Source organism: Zosterops lateralis (genome assembly GCF_965231275.1).
Source record: "Zosterops lateralis genome assembly, chromosome: 35".
Classification (NCBI taxonomy): Eukaryota; Metazoa; Chordata; class Aves; order Passeriformes; family Zosteropidae; genus Zosterops; species Zosterops lateralis.
Window position 1 is genome coordinate 1,631,521 of NC_139795.1, and position 23,742 is coordinate 1,655,262.

At 42.7% G+C, this 23,742-nt stretch overlaps 1 protein-coding gene across 1 annotated transcript in view; it reads right to left on the bottom strand.

Moving 5' to 3' along the window:
* LOC310921572 (gamma-aminobutyric acid type B receptor subunit 1-like) overlaps positions 1–23,742 on the bottom strand; it is a gene marked incomplete at its 3' end in the record, with an annotated part of 28,609 nt that extends 4,867 nt beyond the window's left edge. Inside the window, exons 1-12 of the mRNA XM_083881735.1 lie at positions 23,382–23,742; positions 15,908–16,042; positions 11,937–12,107; positions 10,891–10,992; positions 9,485–9,550; positions 7,173–7,364; positions 5,994–6,236; positions 5,257–5,320; positions 3,882–3,959; positions 3,087–3,237; positions 1,494–1,626; positions 186–357 (exon numbers count right to left, since the gene is read on the bottom strand). Of these exons, the coding sequence (XP_083737861.1) occupies positions 186–357; positions 1,494–1,626; positions 3,087–3,237; positions 3,882–3,959; positions 5,257–5,320; positions 5,994–6,236; positions 7,173–7,364; positions 9,485–9,550; positions 10,891–10,992; positions 11,937–12,107; positions 15,908–16,042; positions 23,382–23,459 (1,585 nt within the window). The 5' untranslated portion in view covers positions 23,460–23,742. The remainder of the gene's footprint in view (positions 1–185; positions 358–1,493; positions 1,627–3,086; positions 3,238–3,881; positions 3,960–5,256; positions 5,321–5,993; positions 6,237–7,172; positions 7,365–9,484; positions 9,551–10,890; positions 10,993–11,936; positions 12,108–15,907; positions 16,043–23,381) is intronic.

Below are 23,742 nucleotides of genomic sequence, written 5' to 3' on the forward strand. Positions count from 1 at the left end.
CAAAAAAAATTCCTGATTTTTTTCCCCCATTTTTTGGCTCCATTTCTAATTATTCCCAAATTTTTCTCCCATTTTTTTCTTCCCATTTTTGGTTGTTTCCGATTGTTCCCAAATTCCCAAAAATTCCCGGAAAAAACAACAGTCGGAATTCCCAGAATTCCCAAAAATTCCCAGAGAAAAACAACAGTCGGAATTCCAGAATTCCCGAAAATTCCTGGAGAAAACAACAGTCGGAATTCCCAAAAATTCCCGGAAATTCCTGGAAAAAACAACAGTCGGAATTCCCGGAATTCCCAAAAAAAATCCTGATTTTTTCCCCCATTTTTGGAACCCCAGCCCCAACAGCCACAGCCGAGCCTGGAAAAAACAATTCCTGAATTCCCAAAAATTCCCGGAGAAAAACAACAGTCGGAATTCCTGAATATTTCCAAGAACATCCATTTTTTCCATCCCAATTTTCCCATTTCTCCACTTCTTCCCATCCCATTTTTCCACCTGTTTTTTCCTGTTTGTTCCCATCCCATTTTTCCCATTTTTTCACCTGTTTTCCACCTGTTTTTCCACTTGTTCCCATCTAATTTTTCCTCTTCCCATTTTCCCATTTTTCCCATTTTCCCTCCTCTTCCCATCCCAATTTTTTTTGCCCATTTCTCCGCCTCTTCCCATCCCAATTTTCCACCCATTTTTCCTCCTCGTCCCATCCCATTTTCCTATTTTTCCGCCTGTTTTTCCACTTGTTCTCATCCCAATTTTTTCCATCTCTTCCCATCCCTTTTCCCATTTCTCCACCTGTTCCCATCCCCATTTTTCCATCCCAATTTTCCCGTTTTTTCTCCTCTTCCCATCCAAATTTTCCCATCCCAATTTTCCCATTTCTCCACCTGTTTTTCCACCTGTTTTTCCACCTCTTCCCATCCCAATTTTCCCATTTTTCCACCCCATTTTTCTGCCTCTTCCCATCCCCATTTTCCCATCCCATTTTTCCATTTCTCCACCTCTTCCCTTCCCATTTTTCCACTTCTTCCCATTCCAATTTCCCCATTTCTCCACCTGTTTTTCCTTCTGTTCTCATCCCATTTCCTTTTTTTCCACCTGTTTTTCCTTCTGTTTTCATCCCATTTTTCCTATTCCCAATTTTCCCATTTCCCCACCTGTTTTTCCACCTGTTCCCAACCCCATTTTTCCTCTTCCCATCCCAATTTTCCCATTTTTTCTCCTCTACCCATCCCATTTTCCCATTTCTCTGCCTGTTCCCATCCAATTTTTCCATCCCATTTTTCCCTCCAAATTTTCCCAAATTGCCATTTTTTCCCAAATTTCATGTTTTTTTCCCCATTTTTCCCCACCTGGCAGACGAAGGGGAACAATCCCGGCCCGATGTGGTACCCGCCTGTTCCCATCCCAATTTCCCGTTTTCCCATCCCATTTTCCATCCCCAAATTTCCATTTTTCTGCCCATTTTCCATCCCAAAATTCCCAATTTTTCTCCCCACCTGGCAGACGAAGGGGAACAGCCCCGGGCCGATGTGGTACCCGTCGAGGCCCAGGGGATAAACGGCCGCCAGGGCCAGGGTGCAGCCCACGGCCGTCAGGTTGTTCAGGTACGGCTGGGAGTTCTGGATGTACCTGCGGAAAAACGGGAATAAAATATGGGATTGGGAGGGGAAAAAATGGGGAAAAAATGGGGAAAATATGGGGAAAAATATGGGGAAAAATGGGGAAAAATGGGGAAAAAAGGGGAAAAATGGGGGAAAAATGGGGAAAAAATGGGGAATTCACAGGAAAAATATGGGGAAAAATGGGGGAAAAATGGGGGAAAAATGGGGAAAACACAGGGAAAAATATGGGAAAAAAATGGGGAATTCACGGGGAAAAATATGGGGAAAAATGGGGGGAAAATTGGGAAAAAATGGTGAAAAATGGGGGAATAAATTGGGGGGAAAATGGGAAAAAAAGGGGATAAATGGGGAAAAATGGGGAAAAAAAGGGGAATAAATGGGGAAAAAATGGGGAAATATGGGGGGAAAATAGGGGGAAAATGGGGGAAAAATGGGGGAAAAAATAGGGAAAAAATGGGAATAAATGGGGGAATAAATTGGGGGAAAAATGGGGAAAATCAGGTTGTTCAGGTACGGCTGAGAGTTCTGGATGTACCTGCGGAAAAACGGGAATTAAATAAGGAAAAATAAATGGGATTTGAAGGGAATTCATGGGGAAAAAATAGGGAATTCACAGGGAAAAATATGGGGAATAAATGGGGAAAAAATGGGGAAAAATGGGGAAAAATGGGGAAAAAATAGGGGGAAAAAATGGGAAAAAAAGGGGAATTCACAGGGAAAAATATGGGGGGAAGATGGGGAATAAATGGTGAAAAAATTGGGGGGAAAATGGGGAAAAAATGGGGAATAAATGGGGAATAAATGGGGAAAAATATGGGGAAAAATGGGGAAAAAATGGGGAAAAAAGGGGAAAAAATGGGGGAAAAATGGGGAATTCACGGGGAAAAATATGGGGAAAAATGGGGGAAAATTTGGGAAAAAATGGTGAAAAATGGGGGAATAAATTGGGGGGAAAATGGGGAAAAAAGGGGAATAAATGGGGAAAAAATTGAGGAAAAAATGGGAAAAAAATGGGGAAAAAATGGGGAATAAATGGGGAAAAAATTGAGGAAAAAAATGGGAAAAAAATGGGGAAAAAATGGGGAAAAAATAGGAAAAAAATGGGGAAAAAAGGAAAAAAAATAGGAAAAAAAAAGGGGAAAAAATAGGAAAAAAATAGGAAAAAAAATGGAAAAAATGGGAAAAAATTGGAAAAAAATGGGAAAAAATGGGGAAAAATTGGGGAAAAATTGGGGGAAAAAATGAGGGAAAAAATGGGGAAAAATGGGAAAAAATGAGAAAAAAAAAGGGAAAAAAATGGAAAAAAATAGGAAAAAATGGGGGAAATTAGGAAAAAAATGGGGAAAAAATTGGGAAAAAATGGGAAAAAAATAGGAAAAAAAGGGGAAAAACGGGGGAAAAAAACCCCAAAAAACCAGGAATTTTTTGGGGAATTTTTTTCAGGAATTCCAGGATTTTTTCCCCCACCTGACGTGTCCATTGTAGATGTTAAAGGCCAAACAAAGCAGGGCCAGGACGATCCCCAGCGACGCCAAAACCGAGACGGAAATGAACAATTTTTGGGAGAGGAAACGGAAGGTCGTGATCACCTTGGTGTAATCGGCCGGAGGGGAACCCCCTGAGGAGGAAAAATTGGGATAAATTTAAAAAATTGGGGGGTTTGGGGAGGTTTAGAAGGATTTTTCCTAATTTTTCCCCATTTTTTCCCCAATTTTTCCCAATTTTTTACAATTTTTTCTCCATTTTTCCCCTTTTTTTCCCAATTTTTTTACAAATTTTTTTCCTATTTTTTCCTGATTTTTTACAATTTTTTTTAATTTTTTCCCAATTTTTTACCATTTTTTCCCTGATTTTTTTCAATTTTTTTTTCAAAATTTTCCCAATTTTTTACAATTTTTTTCTATTTTTTTCTCCATTTTTCCCATTTTTTCCCCATTTCTCCCTCATTTTTTCCTCCATTTCCCCCATTTTTCCTCCCAATTTTCCCCCATTTTCCCCCAATTTTTCCCCCCATTTTCCCCCCAATTTTTTCCCAAATTTTCCCCAATTTTTCCCAAATTCCCCCCATTTTTCCCCAATTTTTCCTGCATTTCTCCCCCATTTCCCCCCGATTTTCCCCCAATTTTTCCACATTCTTTTCCTCCATTTCCCCCCAAATTTTCCCAATTTTCCCCCAAATTTTCCCCTAATTTTCCCCCAATTTTCCCCAATTTTTTCCCCATTTTTCCCAAATTCCCCCAAATTCCCCGGTTTATTTCTCACCGATCCATTTGTCGTTGTTGTACCAGGACAGGTTGTCCTTGGTGCTGTCGTAGTAACCGATCTTCTTGTACACCCCACCTGGGACAGGTGACACCACGGGTGACAACGGGTGACAACGGGTGACAACGGGTGACAATGGGACAGGTGACACCACAGGTGACAACAGGTGACAACAGGTGACAATCACAGGTGACAATGGACAGGTGACAATGGACAGGTGACAATCACAGGTGACAATGGACAGGTGACAATCACAGGTGACAATCACAGGTGACAATGGACAGGTGACAATGGACAGGTGACAGCACAGGTGACAATGGGACAGGTGACAATGGGACAGGTGACAGCACAGGTGACAATGGGACAGGTGACAATGGGACAGGTGACAATGGGACAGGTGACAATTACAGGTGACAATCACAGGTGACAATCACAGGTGACAATGGACAGGTGACAATGGACAGGTGACAATCACAGGTGACAATCACAGGTGACAATGGACAGGTGACAATCACAGGGGACAATGGGACAGGTGACAATGGACAGGTGACAATGGACAGGTGTCAATCACAGGTGACAATGGACAGGTGACAATGGGACAGGTGACCATCACAGGTGACACCACAGGTGACAATCACAGGTGACAATGGGACAGGTGACAATCACAGGTGACAATGGACAGGTGACAATGGACAGGTGACAATCACAGGTGACAATGGGACAGGTGACAATCACAGGTGACAATCACAGGTGACAATGGACAGGTGACAATGGGACAGGTGACAATCACAGGTGACAATGGACAGGTGACAATGGACAGGTGACAATGGACAGGTGACAATCACAGGTGACAATGGGACAGGTGACAGCACAGGTGACAATCACAGGTGACAATGGACAGGTGACAATGGACAGGTGACAATGGACAGGTGACACCACAGGTGACAATGGGACAGGTAACAATGGGTGACAATGGCACAGGTGACACGACTGGTCTCTCAATGTCACCCAATTGTCCCTCAGTGTCACCCAATGTCACCCAATGTCACCCAATGTCCTTTAATGTCCCTCAGTGTCACCCAATGTCCCACAGTGTCACTCAAATGTTTTTCGGTGTCACTGAGTGTCACCCATTTGTCCCTCAATGTCACCCAATGTCCCCCAATGTCCCTCAGTGTCACCCAATTGTCGTCAATGTCACCTAATGTTCCACAGTGTCACCCAATGTCCCTCAATGTCACCCAATGTCACCCAATTGTCTCTCAGTGTCACCCAATGTTGTCACCCAATGTCACCCAATGTCCTTCAATGTCACCCAATTGTCCCTCAGTGTCACCCAATGTCCCCCAATATCCCCAATTGTCCTCTCACCCACCTTGGAGCTGCTCGATGAGGGTCCAGGCCATGCGGGACCCGCTGGCGTCGAACACCACGTGGCCCTGGAGGGGACAGGGGACACGTTGGGGACACCCTGGGGACACCTGGGGACACTTTGGGGACACCCCTGGACCCTGGGGACACCCGGGGACACCCTGGGGACACTTTGGGGACACCCTTGGGGACACTTTGGGGACACTTTGGGGACACTTTGGGGACATTTTGGGGACATTTTGGGGACACCCTGGGGACACTTTGGGGACATTTTGGGGACACCCCTGGGGACACTTTGGGGACACCTTGGGGACACCCTGGGGACACTCTGGGGACACCTTGGGGACACCTTGGGGACACTCTGGGGACACTTTGGGGACACCCTGGGGACACCCTGGGGACACTCTGGGGACACCTTGGGGACACCTTGGGGACACCTTGGGGACACTTTGGGGACACCCTGGGGACACCCTTGGGGTCACCCTGGGGACACTCTGGGGACACCCTGGGGACACCCTTGGGACACCCTGGGGACACCCCTGGGGACACTTTGGGGACACTTTGGGGACACCCTTGGGCTCCCCTCAACCCCAAAGGTGACTCTTGGTGACACATTTTGATGTCACCTCCACCCAAAAATGAATTTCGGTGACACATTTTGATGCCACCTCCACCCAAAAATTAATTTTGGTGACAAATTTGGTGTCACCTCCACCCAAAAACCAAATCCCAGCCACGCACCGAGACGCCCTCGAAAGCCGACGAGTTGAGGGCGCGGTAGATCTCGTCGGTGATGTTCTTGTTGTTGTAGTTGAAGTCTTCCAACCTCAAACCCTTCTTGACCAACTCTTGGGACGTCTTGTTGAGGGCCAAGGCCAAGGCCCAGATGGCGTCGTAGGCCAACGGCGCCTCCTGGAAGCCGCCGGTCTCCTCCGGGTTCTTGCCCAACCTCTTCTGGAGCTTCTCGATGAATTCCTGGGACGTCTGGGGAGACGACGGCCCAACGGTTGGGTTGGAGACCACCCAATGTTGACCCAAAATTGACCCAACGGTTGGGTTGGAGATCGTCCAATGGTTGGGTTGGAGATCGTCCAATGGTTGGGTTGACCACACCCAACATTGACCCAACGTTGACCCAAGAGTTGGGTTGGAGACCAACCAAGGTTGACCCAACATTGACCCAAGAGTTGAAGACCACCCAAGGTTGACCCAATGGTTGGGTTGGAGATCACCCAATGTTGACCCAACGTTGACCCAATGGTTGGGTTGGAGACCACCCAAAGTTGACCCAATGTTGACTCAATGGTTGGGTTGGTCGACACCCAGTGGTTGGGTTGGAGACCACCCAATGTTGACCCAACATTGACCCAAGAGTTGGGTTGGAGACCACCCAAGGTTGACCCAACATTGACCCAACATTGACCCAACAGTTGGGTTGGAGACCACCCAAGGTTGACCCAATCGTTGGGTTGGTCAACACCCAATGGTTGGGTTGGCCACACCCAACATTGACCCAACATTGACCCAATGGTTGGGTTGGAGACCACCCAATGTTGACCCAAAATTGGGTTGGAGACCACCCAATGTTGACCCAACATTGACCCAAGAGTTGGGTTGGAGACCACCCAAGGTTGACCCAACATTGACCCAACATTGACCCAAGAGTTGGGTTGGAGACCACCCAAGGTTGACCCAACATTGACCCAACATTGACCCAACAGTTGGGTTGACCACACCCAACATTGACCCAAGAGTTGGGTCGGCCACCACCCAAAGGTTGAGTTGGCCACACCCAACGATGACCCAACAGTCTGATTGGCCACACCCAACGATGACCCAACAGTTGGATTGGCCACACCCAACGATGACCCAACGATCGGGTCATCCGACCCCTCCCAGTGCTCCCAGTGCTCCCAGTACCATGTTGGAGATGCTGCGCGTGTTCTCGGGGTTGAGCATGACGATCTCGGTGGTGACGTGACCCTCGACGGCCTCGGCCATCTCGGCCTCGGTGCAGTTGATGGCCGGGTCCTTGATGCGGAACCAGTTGTCGGCGTACCAGCCAATCAGGAACCAGACGTATTTCTTGCCGTAGAGTTTCTCTTTGTAGACCTTGGGAGGGGTGGGGAGATTTGTTGTCGTTGTCCGTCCATCATCGTCATCGATCCATTCATCATCGTCATCAATCCGTCATCATCATCCATCCATCATTGGAATCCATCCGTCATCGTCATCCATTATCAAAATCCATCCGTCATTGGAATCCATCCATCATCATCATCATCCATCCAATATCAAAATCCATCCATCGTCATCATCATTGATCAGTCGTCCATCTTCATCCATCCATCCATGATCCATCAATTTCTGCCATTGATCCATCATCATCATCATAATTATCATCCATTATCACGATCCGTCATCGTTGATCCACCATCCATCATTATCCATCATAATTGATCCATTATCATCATCCATCTCCATCCATCCATGATCTATCAATTCCCACCATTGATCCATCATCATTATCATTATCCATCATCATCATCCATCATCATCATCATCATTGATCCACCATCATTGATCCATCATCATCATCATCCACCATCATTGATCCATCATCCGTCTCCATCCATCCATGATCTATCAATTCCCACCATTGATCCATCATCATTATCAGTATCCATCATCATCCTCATCCATCATCATCATCATCATCGATCCATCATCATTGATCCATCATCCTTCTCCATCCATCCATCAATGATCCATCAATGTCCATCATTGATCCACCATTATTGATCCATCATCATCATCATTCTCCATCCATCCATCATCATCATCATCCATCATTGATCCATCATTATTGATCCACCATCATTGATTCATCATCCATCTGTCCATCATCATTGATTTATCATCATCATCATCATCCATCATTGATCCATCATTATAATTGACCATCATTATCATTAATCCATCATCGTCCATTATCATTGATCCACCATCATTGATCCACCATCATCATTGATCCATCATCATCATCATCATCATCCATTATTATTGATCCATCATTGTCATCATCCTCCATCCACCCACCATCATCATCATCATCATCATCATCATCATTGATCCATCATCCATCCATCCATCGTTGATTTATCATCATCCTCATCATCATCATCATCACCATCATCATTGATCCATCATCATTGATCCACCATCATCATCATCATCATCATTGATCCATCATCCATTATCAATCAATCATTGATCCACCATCATTGATCCACCATCATCATCATCCATCCATCCATCCATCCATCCATCATCATTGATCCATGATCATTGATCCATCATCCATCATCAATCAATCATCATTGATCCATCATTGATCCATCATTATCATTGACCATCATCATCATTGATCCACCATCATTCATCCACCATCATCATCATCATCATCATTGATCCATCATCATCATCATCATCGATTCACCATACGCCATCATCATCATCCATTATCATTGATCCATCATTATTATTGATCCATCATTGATCCATCATCATCGTTCCATCATCATCATCCATCATCATCATCATCATTGATCAATCATTGATCCACCATCCATCATTGATCCATCATCATCATCATCCATCATTGATCCATCATCATTGATCCATCATCATTGATCCATCATCATCATTGATCCACCATCATTGATCATCATCATTGATCCATCATCATCCGTCCACCATCATTGATCCACCATCATTGATCCATCATCATTGATCATCATCATCATCGTTGATCCATCATCATTGATCCATCATCATCGATCAATCATCATTGATCATCATTGATCCACCATTATTCATCCACCACCATCATTGATCCATCATCATTGATCCACCATCCATCCATCATCATTGATTTATCATCATCATCATTGATCGATCATTGATCCATCGTTGATCCACCATCATTGATCCATCATCAATCAATCAATCAATCATTGATCCATCATCAATCAATCAATCAATCATCATTGATCCATCATCATTGATCCATCATTGTTATTGATCCATCACCATTGATCTATCATCATTATTGATCCATCATCAATCAATCATCATTGATCCATCATCAATCAATCATCATTGATCCATCATCAATCAATCAATCAATCAACCATCATCGATCGATCATCGTTGACTCATCAATCCCCCACCTCACAGAAGACTTTCCTGGCCTCGGTCTCGTAGAAGAGCCCCACGATGATCCGCGCGTCCTGACGCTGCCGGGGGATTGGACCATCCTCAGGGCCACGCCCACCTCATTTGCATATCATTTACATATTTCCCCTTCCCTCCCATCCCATCGATCCCCATTGACCCCGATGGAATTTTGGGGTGGGGGGTCCCAAAAATGGGGAAAAAATCCCAAAATTGGGGTGGGAGATCCCAAAAATGGGGTTTTTGGTCCCAAAAATGGGGTAAAAAATCCCAAAAATGGGGTGAAGGGTCCCAAAATTGGGGCACCCAAGGGTGGGGGGCACCCAAGGGTGCTCCCAAAAATGGGACGGGAGGTCCCATGGGTGGGTGGGAGGTCCCAAAAATGGGGTAAAAATCCCAAAAATGTTGGAAAAAAATCCCAAAAATGGGGTGGGAGGGTCCCAAAAATGGGGCACCCAAGGGTGGGGGGCACCCAAGGGTGGTCCCAAAAATTGGGGTGGGTGGTCCCAAAATCCCAAAAAAGGGGTGGGAGGTCCCAAAATTGGGGTAGGACGTCCCAAAATTGGGGTGGGTGGAACCAAAAATGGGGCACCCAAGGGTGGGGTAAAAAATCCCAAAATTGGGGTGGGGGGTCCCAAGGGTGGGGGGCACCCCTGGGTGGTCCCAAAAATGGGGTGGGAGGTCCCAAAAATCCCAAAATTGGGGTGGGAGGTCCCAAAATTGGGGCACCCAAGGGTGGGGGGCACCCAAGGGTAAGGTGGGCGCTCCCAAGGGTGGTTTGGGTGGTCCCAAAAATGGGGTTTTTGGTCCCAAAAATGGGGTGGGGGGGTCCCAAAATTGGAGTTGGGGGCACCCAAGGGTGGGGGGCACCCAAGGGTGGTTTGGGTGGAACCAAAAATGGGGTTTTTGATCCCAAAAATGGGGTAAAAAATCCCAAAAATGGGTAAAAATCCCAAACATGGGGTGGGGGGTCCCAAAAATGGGGTGGAGGGTCCCAAGGGTGGGGGGCACCCAAGGATGGGGGGTCCCAAAAATGGGGTAAAAATCCCAAAATTGGGGTGGGAGGTCCCAAAAATGGGGTCCCAAGGGTGGGGGGCACCCAAGGGTGGGGGGCACCCAAGGGTGGTCCCAAAAATGGGGTAAAAATCCCAAAAATGGGGTAAAAATCCCAAAATTGAGGTGGGAGGTCCCAAAACTGGGGCACCCAAGGGTGGGGGGCACCCAAGGGTGGGGTAAAAAATCCCAAAAATGGGGTGGGAGGAGCCAAAAATGGGGTAAAAATCCCAAAAATGGGGTGGGGGGGTCCCAAAAATGGAGTAAAAATCCCAAAATTGGGGTGGAATGTCCCAAAATTGGGGCACCCAAGGGTGGGGGGCACCCAAGGGTGGGGTTTGGGTGTCACCTTGAGGTTCCGGACGGGCGCGGCCGGGTCGGAGAAGAAACTTTGGCGGAAGGTGATTTCCAGCCCCGCCTCCTTCACCCGCTGGTCCAGGTCGTCCAACGTCTGCGGAGGACAAAAAAATAAATTTGGGGTTTTTTTTGGGAATTTTTTGGGGATTTTGGGGGGATTTTTTGGGGGATTTTTTGGGAATTTTTTGGGATTTTTTGGGGGGATTTTTGTGGAATTTTTGGGGGAAATTCTTTGGGAATTTTTTGGGGATTTTTTTGGAATTTTTTGGGGGAATTTTGGGAAATTTTTTGAGGAATTTTTTGGGGATTTTTTTGGGGATTTTTTTGGGGATTTTTTGGGAATTTTTGGGGGATTTTTGGGGGGATTTTTTTGGGGATTTTTTGGGAATTTTTTTGGGAATTTTTGGGGGAATTTTGGGGAATTTTTGGGGAATTTTTTTGAAATTTTTGGGGTTTTTTGGGGAATTTTTGGGGGATTTTTTTTGGAATTTTGGGGGGATTTTTGGGGGAATATTTTGGAATTTTTGGGGGGATTTTTGGGGAATTCTTTGGGGATTTTTGGGGATTTTTTGGGGAATTTTTGGGGGATTTTTTGAGGAATTTTGGGGGGAATTTTTTGGGAATTTTGGGGGGATTTTTTTGAGGAATTTTTGGAAATTTTGGGGGGAATTTTTTGGGAAATTTTTTTTTATTTTTTGGGGATTTTTGGGGAATTTTTGGGGGATTTTTTTTTTATTTTTTTGGGGATTTTTTGGGGGAATTTTTGAGGAATTTTTTTTTTTAATTTTTTGGGGGAATTTTTGGGGGATTTTTTGGGAATTTTTGGGGATTTTTAGGGGGAATTTCGGGGGGATTTTTTGAGGAACTTTTGAGATTTTTTGTGGAATTTTTTTGAGTATTTTTGTGATTTTTGGGGGGATTTTTTGCCATTTTCGGCAGAATTTTTTGGGGGATTTTTTTGACATTTTGGGGGGAATTTTTTTTACATATTTTGGACAATTTTGGGAAATTTTGGGAATTATTTTTTGGGCTTCTCACCGATGTGAAGACCTCCGTTGTCTGCTGGATGGTGGCGATCTTGGTCCAGCCCCATTTCTTGAAGAGCTGGACCCGCGTCGGGTTGTGCAGAGTCGCCGACGGGTGAGTCCGGAAAAACGTCGGGAAACGCTGACGGTTCGACAGCGCCGGCGAACTCGAGCCGTACGAGAGCTGGAATGAACAAAAATTTGGGGTTTTTAGGGAATTTTGGGGTTTGGGGAGGTTTGGAGATTTTTTGGGATTTTTTGGGATTTTTTGGGGATTTTTTAGGGATTTTTTTAGGGATTTTTTGGGGGATTTTTGGGGTTTTTTGGGGGGAGATTTGGGGAATTTGGGATTTTGGGATTTGGGGGAATTGGGGATGGGAATTTGGGAAAAATGGGAATTCTGGGAATTCTGGGAATTTGGGGATGGGAATTTTGGGAATTTTGGGAACGGGAATTTTGGGAATTATGGGAATTGAGGGAATGGGTAAACAGGAATTATGGGAATTTTGGAAATGGGAAAAATGGGAATTCTGGGAATTTTGGGAATAGGAATTTGGGAATTATGGGAATTTTGGGAATTTGTGGGAATTTTGGGGTGGGAAAAATGGGAATTTTGGGAATTTTGGGATGGGAATTGAGGGATTTTTGGGGATGGGGAAAATGGAAATTCTGGGAATTTTGGGATGGGAATTGAGGGAAAAATGGGAATTTTGGGAATAGGAACAACCTGGGAGTGACAGGAACAATCTGGGAATGTCGGGGATGGTCTGGGAGTGATGGGAACAACCGGGAACAACCTGGGAGGGAACGGAAAAAATACGGGAAAAAATGGGAAAAATAAACGGGAAAAAAGGGAAAATAAATGGGAAAAAATGGGAAAAATAAATGGGAAAAATAAATGGGAAAAATAAATGGGAAAAAAGGGAAAATAAACAGGAAAAAATGGGAAAAATCGGGGGAAAAAACGGGAAAAATAAATGGGAAAAAATGGGAAAAATAAATGGGAAAAAAGGGAAAAAAAAAAAGGGAAAAAATGGGGGAAATAAACGGGAAAAAAAGGAAAAAAAAAAGGGAAAAATGGGGGAAATTGGGGAAAAGAAAGTGGGAAAAATGAAAAATAAATTGGGAAAAACTGGGAAAAAATGGGAAAAATAAACAGGGAAAAAGTGGGGAAAAAATGGGAAAAACTGGGAAAAAAATTTAAAAAATATCCAAAAAATCCCAAAAAAATCCCTAAAAAATCCCCCCAAAAAAATCTCAAAAAATCCCCAAAAAATCCCCAAAATCCCCCAAAAATAATTTAAAAAAATCCTAATTTTTTAAATCCCTTAAAAATTCAAAAAAAATTCAAAAAAAATAAAAAAAAATTAAAAAATTTTTCAAAAAAATTTCAAAAAAATCCCCAAAAAATCCCCAAAAATCCCTAAAAAAATCAGAATAAAATCAGAATAAAATCAGAAAAAAATCAGAATAAAATCAGAAAAAATCCCTAAAAAAATCCCAAAAAATCCCTTAAAAATCCCTTTTAAAAAATCCCAAAAATTCCTAAAAAAAAAAAAAAATCAAAAAAAATTTAAGAAAAAAATAAAAAAATTCACAAAAAATTCAAAAAAATCCCAAAAAATTCCCAAAAATTTCCTATTTTTTTTTAAACAATAAATAAATAAAAAGAAGCCTAAAATTTAAGAAAAAAATCCCAATTTTTGGTTCTTTCCACAATCAGATTCCACATCCTGGCGGCCTCAGCGACGAGCGTGGAGACGCTGCTGCAGCCGGGCATCAGCAACCCCCAAATATCCCCCAAAAATCCCCCAAAAATCCCTAAAAAATCCCCCAAAAAATTCCCAAAAAATCCCTTTAAAAATCCCAAAAAATCCCCCCAAAATCCCCAAAAAATCCCTTTAAAAATCCCTAAAAAATCCCAAAAAAATCCTAAAAAAATCCCCAAAAAATCCCTTAAAACCCCTAAAAAATCCCCTTAAAATTGAAAAAAAAAACCAACTCAAAAATGAAAAAAAAAATTCAAAAAAAATCCCAAAAAATCCCCAAAAACCCCTAAAAAATCCCTTAAAAAACCCTAAAAATATCCCCTTAAAAATTGGAAAAAAAAAAACAACTCAAAAAATTAAAAAAAAAATCCAAAAAAAATCCCAAAAAATCCCTAAAAAATCAGAAAAAAATCAGAATAAAATCTGAAAAAAATCCCCAAAAATCCCCAAAAAATTCCAAAAAAATCCCTAAAAAATCCCTTTAAAAATCCATTTAAAAAATAAAAAAAAAAAATTCAAAAAAATCCCTAAAAAATCAGAAAAAAATCAGAATAAAATCAGAAAAAATTCAGAAAAAAATCAGAAAAAAATCCCAAAAAATCCCCAAAAAATTCCCAATAAATCCCCATAAAAAAACCCCCAAAAATTCCCAAATTTTCTCACTCACCACGATGAGATTCCACATCCTGGCGGCCTCAGCGACGAGCGTGGAGACGCTGCTGCAGCCGGGCATCAGCAACCCCCAAATATCCCCAAATATCCCCCAAAATCCCTAAAAAATCCCCAAAAAAATCCCCAAAAAATCCCTAAAAAATCTCAAAAAATCCCTAAAAAATCCCAAAAAAATCCCCCCAAAAAATCCCTTTAAAAATCCCTAAAAAATCCCTAAAAAATCCAAAAAAATCCCAAAAAAATCCCTTAAAAATCCTCTTAAAAATAATAAAAATTTCAAAAAAAATTCCTAAAAAATCCCCAAAAAATCTTAAAAAATCTCAAAAAAATCTTAAAAAATCTCAAAAAAAAATAAAAAAAAATTAAAAAAAATCTCAAAAAAGATTCCAAAAAATCCCTAAAAAATCCCTAAAAAATCCCTAAAAAGTCTTTAAAAAAATCCCAAAAAATCTCAAAAAAATTTCAAAAAAATTCACAAAAAAATCCTTTTCAAAATCCAAAAAAATTTCAAAAAAATTAAAAAAAAATTCAATAAAATCCCAAATATAACCCAAAAAAACCCACTACAAAATCCAAAAAAAAAAAAAAAAAAAATCCCAAAAAATCCATTAAAATTTCAAAAAAAAATTCAAAAAAAATTCAAAAAAATTCAAAATAAATTAAAAAAAAATTCAAAAAAATCCCCCAAAAATCCCAAAAAAATCCCAAAAAATCCCCAAAAATTCTCCAATTTTTCCCCAATAAATCCCCATTAAAAAACCCCAAAAATTCCCAAATTTTCTCACTCACCACGATGAGATTCCACATCCTGGCGGCCTCAGCGACGAGCGTGGAGACGCTGCTGCAGCCGGGCATCAGCAACCCCCAAATATCCCCAAATATCCCCCAAAAATCCCAAAAAAATCCCCCAAAAAATCCCCAAAAAAATTCCCAAAAAATCCCTTTAAAAATCCCAAAAAATCCCCCCAAAAATCCCCGAAAAATCCCTTTAAAAATCCCTAAAAAATCCCAAAAAAATCCCTTTAAAAATCCCTAAAAAATCCCTAAAAAATCCAAAAAAATCCCAAAAAAATCCCTTAAAAATCCTCTTAAAAATAATAAAAATTTCAAAAAAAATTCCTAAAAAATCCCCAAAAAATCTTAAAAAATCTCAAAAAAATCTTTAAAAATCTCAAAAAAAAAAAAAAAAATTCAAAAAAATCTCAAAAAAGATTCCAAAAAATCCCTAAAAAATCCCCCAAAAAATCCTAAAAAATCCCTTTAAAAAAATCCTCAAAAAATCCCAAAAAAATCCCTTTAAAAATCCCAAAAAATCTCAAAAAAATCCCTAAAAAAATCCCTTAAAAAAATCTAAATAAAGCCCCCAAAATCCAAAAAATTTCACAAAAAATCCCCTTAAAAATTAAAAAAAAATTCCAAAAAAATCCCTAAAAAATCAGAAAAAAAATCAAAAAAACCCAGAAAAAAATCCCAAAAAAATCTCAAAAATCCCCCTTTTTTTTTTTTCTAATTTTCCCAAAAAACCCCAAATTTTCTCACTCACCACGATGAGATTCCACATCCTGGCGGCCTCAGCGACGAGCGTGGAGACGCTGCTGCAGCCGGGCATCAGGATGATTTTGATGGGGTCGTTGTAGAGCAGCTCGTAAAGGTATTTGGTGGCCTGGCCTGGGTCACACTGCGGGAAAAGAGCAGGAAAAATCAGTTAAAACCAGTTAAAACCTAAAAAAAGAAAATTTCTAAAAAAATTCCAAAAAAAATCTGAAAAATCTGAGCAAAAATACTCAAAATTAGCCCAAAATTATGACAAAAAATGGTTAAAATTGAGCCAAAAGTCCCTAAAATGGACTAAAAAATTCAAGGATGACACTGGGGGGATAATCAAAGTAAAAACCAGTTAAAACCAGTAAATACCCAGTTCCAACCTAAAAAAACCCAAAAATTCCTAAAAAAAATCCTGCAAAAATACTCAAAATCTGCACAAAAATCCCCCAAATTACCCCAAAATGACCCCAAAAAATGGTTAAAATGGCCCCAGGTCTGGTCCAGGTCACACTAAAGGGAAAATCCCAGGAAAAAAAAAAAAAAACAACAATTAAAACCAGTTAAAAACCAGTAAAAACTCGTTAAAACCAGTTCTAACCCAAAAATCCTAAAATTGCTCGGAAAAAAAATCCTCAAAATGGCCCCAAAAGTCCCTAAAATGGTCCCAAAATGGCCCTAAAATCCAAATTTAACTCACAAATTCCCAAAATGGAGCCAAAACCCACAAAATGGTCCCAAATTGCCCCCAAAATTGCCCCGAAATTACCCCAAATGGTCCCTAAAATTACCCCAAAATCTCCAAAATGGCCCCAAAGGCACCAAAAACCCCCCAAATCCCCCCAAAAATCCCTTAAAAACCCCTTAAAAAGTCCCTCAAAAACCCCTTTAAAAATCCCTTAAAAATCCCTTTAAAATCCCCAAACAGTCCCTAAAAAAATCCCTTAAAAATCCCTTTAAAAATCTCCTAAAAATCCCCCCCAAAATCCCTTAAAGTCCTCTAAAAAATCCCCTTTAAAACCCCCTAAAAATCCCTAAAAAACCCCTTTAAAAATCCCTAAAAAATCCCCTAAAAATCCATTTTAAATCCCTTTTAAATCCCCCCAAAAAATCAAAATAAAATCCCCAAAAAATCCCTTTAAAATCCCTAAAAAATCCCCTAAAAATCCATTTCAAATCCCTAAAAATCCCTAAAAAATCCAAATAAAATCAAAATAAAACCCCTAAAAAATCCAAATAAAATCCAAATAAATTCCCAAAAAAATCAAAATAAATCCCTAAAAAATCCCTTTTAAATCCCGCAAAAAATCCCTAAAAAATCCCAATTTTTCCCCATTTTTTTCCCCTTTAAAAATCACCATTTCAGGGCTCCCTTCCCCCACTTTTCCCATTTATTTTTCATTCCAAAAGGGAACAAAAAAAGGTTGTGGTTGCCATGGAAACCCAGCTGGACCAGGAGGGATTTAGGGGGGATTTAGGGGGGTTTAGGACGACAAAAAGGCACCAAAATGTCCCAAAAAAAGGTCTAAAAAATGTCTAAAAATTGTCGAAAACATGTCCAAAAAATGTCCCAAAAATATCAAAAAAATACACAAAAAAATCAAAAAAATACACAAAAAAATTCATGAAAAATACACAAAAAATACACAAAAAATCCATTAAAAATACACAAAAAAATCCATTAAAAATACACAAAAAAATCCATTAAAAAATCCCATTAAAAAATCAAAAAATGTCCCATAAAAATCCCATAAAAATCCACCAAAAATACACAAAAAATCCATTAAAAATCCCATTAAAAAATCAAAAAATGTCCCATAAAAATCCCATAAAAATCCACCAAAAATACACAAAAAATTCTAAAAAAATCCCATAAAAATACACAAAAAATACACAAAAAATTCTAAAAAAATCCCATAAAAATCCAATTAAAATCTACAAAAAAATACATAAAAAATACACAAAAAATACCCCATAAAAATGCACAAAAAATACACATTAAAAAAAAAATAAATCCTTAAAAATCCTCCCCAAAATTTTGGATTTGCAGCATCTCCGTCACCACGGGGTTTGGAACAGAAAAAAAGGTCTAAAAAATGTCTAAAAAAGGTCTAAAATATGCACCAAAAAATCACAAAAAAATCACAAAAAAATCCCACAAAAATCATAAAAATTTAAAAAAAAAAACCACAAAAATTGCGCAAAAAATGCACAAAAAAATCACAATAAATCCTACAAAAAATGCACAAAAAATGCACAAAAAATAATAAAAAAAATCCATTAAAAATAAATATAAAATAAGCATAAAAAGATACAAAAAAATCCTAAAAAATCCTACAAAAACGCACAAAAAAATATACAAAAAAATCCTAAAAAAATCCATTAAAATACACAACAAATGCACAAAAAATCCACAAAAAAACCCCACAAAAATGCACATAAAATGCCCCCCCCAAAAAAAAAGCTAAAAAATCCCATAAAAATCCCACAAAAATACACAAAAAAAATGCACAAAAAAAAATCCATTAAAATCCATTAAAATTCCCCCAAAATGCACAAAAAATGCAGAAAAAAATCCCCCAAAAATACACAAAAAATGCACAAAAAAATCCACAAAAATCCACCCCAAAAATGTCCTAAAATTCCACAAAAAAATCCACAAAAATTCCCAAAGTCTGGCCCCAAATCGAAAATTCCGGCCCCAAATTCCGGCCCCAAAATCCCAAATTTTGGCCCCAAATTCCCAAATTCTGGCCCCAAATTCCAGCCTCAAAATCCCAAATTCTGGCCCCAAAATCCCAAATTCTGCCCCAAAATTCTGGCCCAAAATTCCAATTTCTGGCCCCAAAATCCCAAATTCTGCCCCAAAATTCTGGCCCAAAATCCCAATTTCTGGCCCCAAAATTCCAGCCCTAAATCCCAAATTCCAGCCCCATATTCCCACCCCTATCTGTGACCTTCTGCCCCAGATCCTGACCCCAAATCCCAGTCCCAAATCCCAAATTCCCACCCCAAATCCCATCCCATATCCCGGTCCCATTCCTGACCCCCCGCCCTAAATCCCAGTTCCATCTGTGACCCTTTACCCCAAATCCCTGCCCCATATCCTGGTCCCATTCCTGACCTCCAGCCCTAAATCCCTGCCCCATATCCCAGCCCCATTCCCACCCCAAATCCCAATCCCAATCCCAGTCCTATTCCTGACCTCCTGCCCCAAATCCTGGCCCCAAATCTTGGCCCCATTCCCACCCCAAATCCCACCCCAAATCCTGATCCTATTCCTGCCCTCCTGCCCCAAATCCCTGCCCCATTTCCACCCCAAATCCCGATCCTAAATCCCAATCCCATCCCCGACCCTTTACCCCAAATCCCAGCCCCATTTCCACCCCAAATCCTGATCCTATTCCCATCCCAAATCCTGATCCCATTCCTGACCCTTTACCCCAAATCCCGGCCCCAAATCCCGATCCCATTTCTGAACCCCAGCCCTAAATCCCAGTCCTAAATCCCTGCCCCATTCCTGCCCCAAATCCCAGCCCCATTCCTGACCTCCAGCCCTAAATCCCTGCCCTAAATCCCTGCCCCATATCCCGATCCCATTCCTGACCTCCTGCCCCATATCCCTGCCCCATATCCCAGCTCCATCCCCGACCCTTTACCCCAAATCCCAGTCCCGAATCCTGATCCTATTCCTGACCCCCAGCCCCAAATCCCAGCCCCATTCCTGCCCCAAATCCCGGCCTCATTCCTGCCCCAAACCCCAGCCCCACCCCTGCCCCAAATCCCAGTCCCATATCCTGATCCCATTCCTGCCCCTTTACCCCAAATCCCGGCCCCAAATCCCTGCCCCATTCCTGCCCCAAATCCCGGCCCCATTCCTGCCCCTTTACCCCAAATCCTGGCCCCAAATCCTGACCCTTTGCCCCAAATCCCTGCCTCATTTCCACCCCAAATCCCGATCCCATTCCTGACCCCCAGCCCTAAATCCCAGTTCCATCTGTGACCCTTTACCCCAAATCCCTGCCCCATATCCCGATCCCATTCCTGACCTCCAGCCCTAAATCCCTGCCCCATATCCCAGCCCCATTCCCACCCCAAATCCCAATCCCAATCCCAGCCCCATTCCTGCCCCAAATCCCAATCCCAATCCCAGTCCTATTCCTGACCTCCTGCCCCAAATCCTGGCCCCAAATCTTGGCCCCATTCCCACCCCAAATCCCACCCCAAATCCTGATCCTATTCCTGACCTCCTGCCCCATATCCCTGCCCCATTTCCACCCCAAATCCCGATCCTAAATCCCAATCCCATCCCCGACCCTTTACCCCAAATCCCTGCCCCATTTCCACCCCAAATCCCGATCCTATTCCCATCCCAAATCCTGATCCCATTCCTGACCTCCTGCCCCAAATCCCGGCCCCAAATCCCGACCCCATTCCTGCCCCAAATCTCAATCCCATTCCTGACCCCCAGCCCTAAATCCCGGCCCCATTTCCACCCCACATCCCGATCCTATTCCCACCCCAAATCCCAGTCCCATATCCCAATCCCATCCCCGACCCTTTACCCCAAATCCCAGCCCCATTTCCACCCCAAATCCTGATCCTATTCCCATCCCAAATCCTGATCCCATTCCTGACCTCTTGCCCCAAATCCCAGCCCCAAATCCCGATCCCATTCCTGAACCCCAGCCCTAAATCCCAGTCCTAAATCCCTGCCCCATTCCTGCCCCAAATCCCAGCCCCATTCCTGACCTCCTGCCCCAAATCCCCAGCCCTAAATCCCGGTCCTAAATCCCGATCCTATTCCTGACCTCCTGCCCCAAATTCCAGCCCTAAATCCCTGCCCCATATCCCAATCCCATTCCTGACCCCCAGCCCTAAATCCTGGCCCCATTCCCACCCCAAATCCCGACCCCATTCCTGATCTCCTGCCCCAGATCCCACCCCAAATCCTGGCCCCATTCCTGACCCTTTGCCCCAAATCCTGGTCCCATTCCTGACCCCCAGTCCTAAATCCCGGCCCCATTCCCACCCCAAATCCCGATCCTATTCCTGACCTCCAGCCCTAAATCGCTGCCCTAAATCCCTGCCCCATATCCCGATCCCATTCCTGACCTCCTGCCCCAAATCCCAGTCCTAAATCCCTGCCCCATATCCCAATCCCATTCCTGACCCCCAGCCCTAAATCCTGGCCCCATTCCCGCCCCAAATCCTGATCCCATTCCTGACCCCCAGCCCTAAATCCCGGCCCCACTCCTGCCCCAAATCCTGATCCCATTCCTGACCCCCAGCCCTAAATCCCGGCCCCATTCCCGCCCCAAGTCCTGATCCCATTCCTGACCCCCAGCCCTAAATCCCGGCCCCACTCCTGCCCCATATCCCAATCCCATTCCTGACCCCCAGCCCTAAATCCCGGCCCCATTCCCGCCCCAAGTCCTGATCCCATTCCTGACCCCCAGCCCTAAATCCCGGCCCCACTCCTGCCCCAAATCCTGATCCCATTCCTGACCTCCTGCCCCATATCCCGGTCCCATATCCTGATCCTATTCCTGACCCCCAGCCCTAAATCCCGGCCCCATATCCCTGCCCCAAATCCTGATCCCATTCCTGACCTCCTGCCCTAAATCCCAGCCCCATTCCCACCCCAAATCCTGATCCTATTCCCACCCTAAATCCCAGTCCTATTCCTGACCTCCTGCCCCAAATTCCAGCCCTAAATCCCTGCCCCATATCCCAATCCCATTCCTGACCCCCAGCCCTAAATCCCGGCCCCATTCCTGCCCCAAATCCTGATCCTATTCCTGACCTCCTGCCCCATATCCCGGTCCCATATCCTGATCCTATTCCTGACCCCCAGCCCTAAATCCCGGCCCCATTCCTGCCCCAAATCCTGATCCTATTCCTGACATCCTGCCCCAAATCCTGGCCCCAAATCCCAATCCTAAATCCCAATCCCATTCCTGATCTCCTTCCCCATATCCCTGCCCCATCCCTGTGACCCCAAACTTGATCCCAATCCCATCCCAGTGACCCCAAACCTGATCCCAAAACTCATCCCAACCCCAAATTTCATCCCAACCCCATCCCAGTGACCCCAAACCTCTCCTGGTGTCCCCCAAAATTCCCCAATCCCATCGTTCCTGACCCCAAATCCCTCAAATTCTGACCCCAAAAATCCCCCAAAAACCCAATTTTTGACCCCCAAATTTTCACCCCAAATTCCCAAATTTTCACCCCAAACCCCCAAATTTTCACCCCAAAATTCCAATTTTTCACCCCAAATCCCCAATTTTCACCCCAAACCCCCAATTTTTCACCCCAAAATTCCGATTTTTCACCCCAAATTCCCAAATTTTCACCCCAAACCCCCAATTTTTCACCCCAAAATTCCAATTTTTCACCCCAAATCCCCAATTTTCACCCCAAATCCCCAATTTTTCATCCCAAAATCCCATTTTTTCACCCCAAATCCCCAATTTTCACCCCAAAATTCCAATTTTTCACCCCAAAATTCCAATTTTTCACCCCAAACCCCCAAATTTTCACCCCAAAATCCCATTTATTTCCCCAAATTCCCATTTTTTTTCACCCCAAAATCCCAAACCTCTTTATCATAATGAATTAACCCTTCATGTCCCGAAACCCCCCAAAACCCCATATTTTTTTTCACCGAAAAATCGCATTTTTTGCCCTAAAAACCCCAAATTTTGCCCTAAAAACCCCATTTTTTGCCCTAAAAACTTCATTTTTTCACCTAAAAATCTCAAATTTTTTCCCAAAATCCCAAACATTATTACGATAATAAATCCACCCTCAATGTCCCCAATTCCTGACCCAAAACCCCCCCGAAAAATCCCATTTTTTCACCGTAAAAAACCCATTTTTTGCCCTAAAAACGTCATTTTTTCACCTAGAAACGTCATTTTTTTTTTCCCAAACCCCGAATTTTTTCCCCCAAAACCCCAAAAATCCCAAACCTTGGTGTGATAATGAATTAACCCTTCATGTCCCCAAACCTGGTACAAAACCCCCCCGAAAAATCCCAATTTTTGCCCTAAAAACCCCCGAATTTTGCCCTAAAACCCCCAAATTTTCACCTAAAAACCCCAAATTATTTCCCCAAATTCCCATTTTTTCACCCCAAAATCCCAAACCTCCTTATCATAATGAATTAACCCTTCATGTCCCGAACTCCCCCGAAACACCCCCAAAAAAATCCCATTTTTTCACCATAAAACCCCCATTTTTTGCCCTAAAAACTTCATTTTTTCACCTAAAAACCCCAAATTTTTTTCCCAAAACCCCAAACCTCCTTATCATAATGAATTAACCCTTCATGTCCCAAACCCCCCCAATAATCTAATTTTTTTCACCGAAAAATCACATTTTTTGCCCTAAAAACCCCATTTTTTGCCCTAAAAACTTCATTTTTTCACCAAAAAACCCCAAATTTTTTGCAGAATTTTTTTTCTCACCTTGCTGTCATGATGGATAAGCCTCAGTTCATAGTCAGGCAGGATGTCCCTGCGGTCATTGATGTCCTCCAGGGCCATCCTGACGGCCCCAAACCCCCCAAAATACCCCAAAAAATCCCCCAAAAAATCCCCAAAAAATCCCCCAAAAATCCCAAAAAATCCCAAAAAAATCCACAAAAAATCCCCAAAAAATCCCCCAAAAAATCCCCAAAAAAATCCCCAAAAAATCCCAAAAAAATCCTCAAAAAATCCCCCAAAAAATCCCCAAATTTTGCCCTAAAAACCCCATTTTTTGCCCTAAAATCTTCATTTTTTCACCTAAAAATCCCAATTTTTTTTCCCAAAACCCCAAACCTCCTTA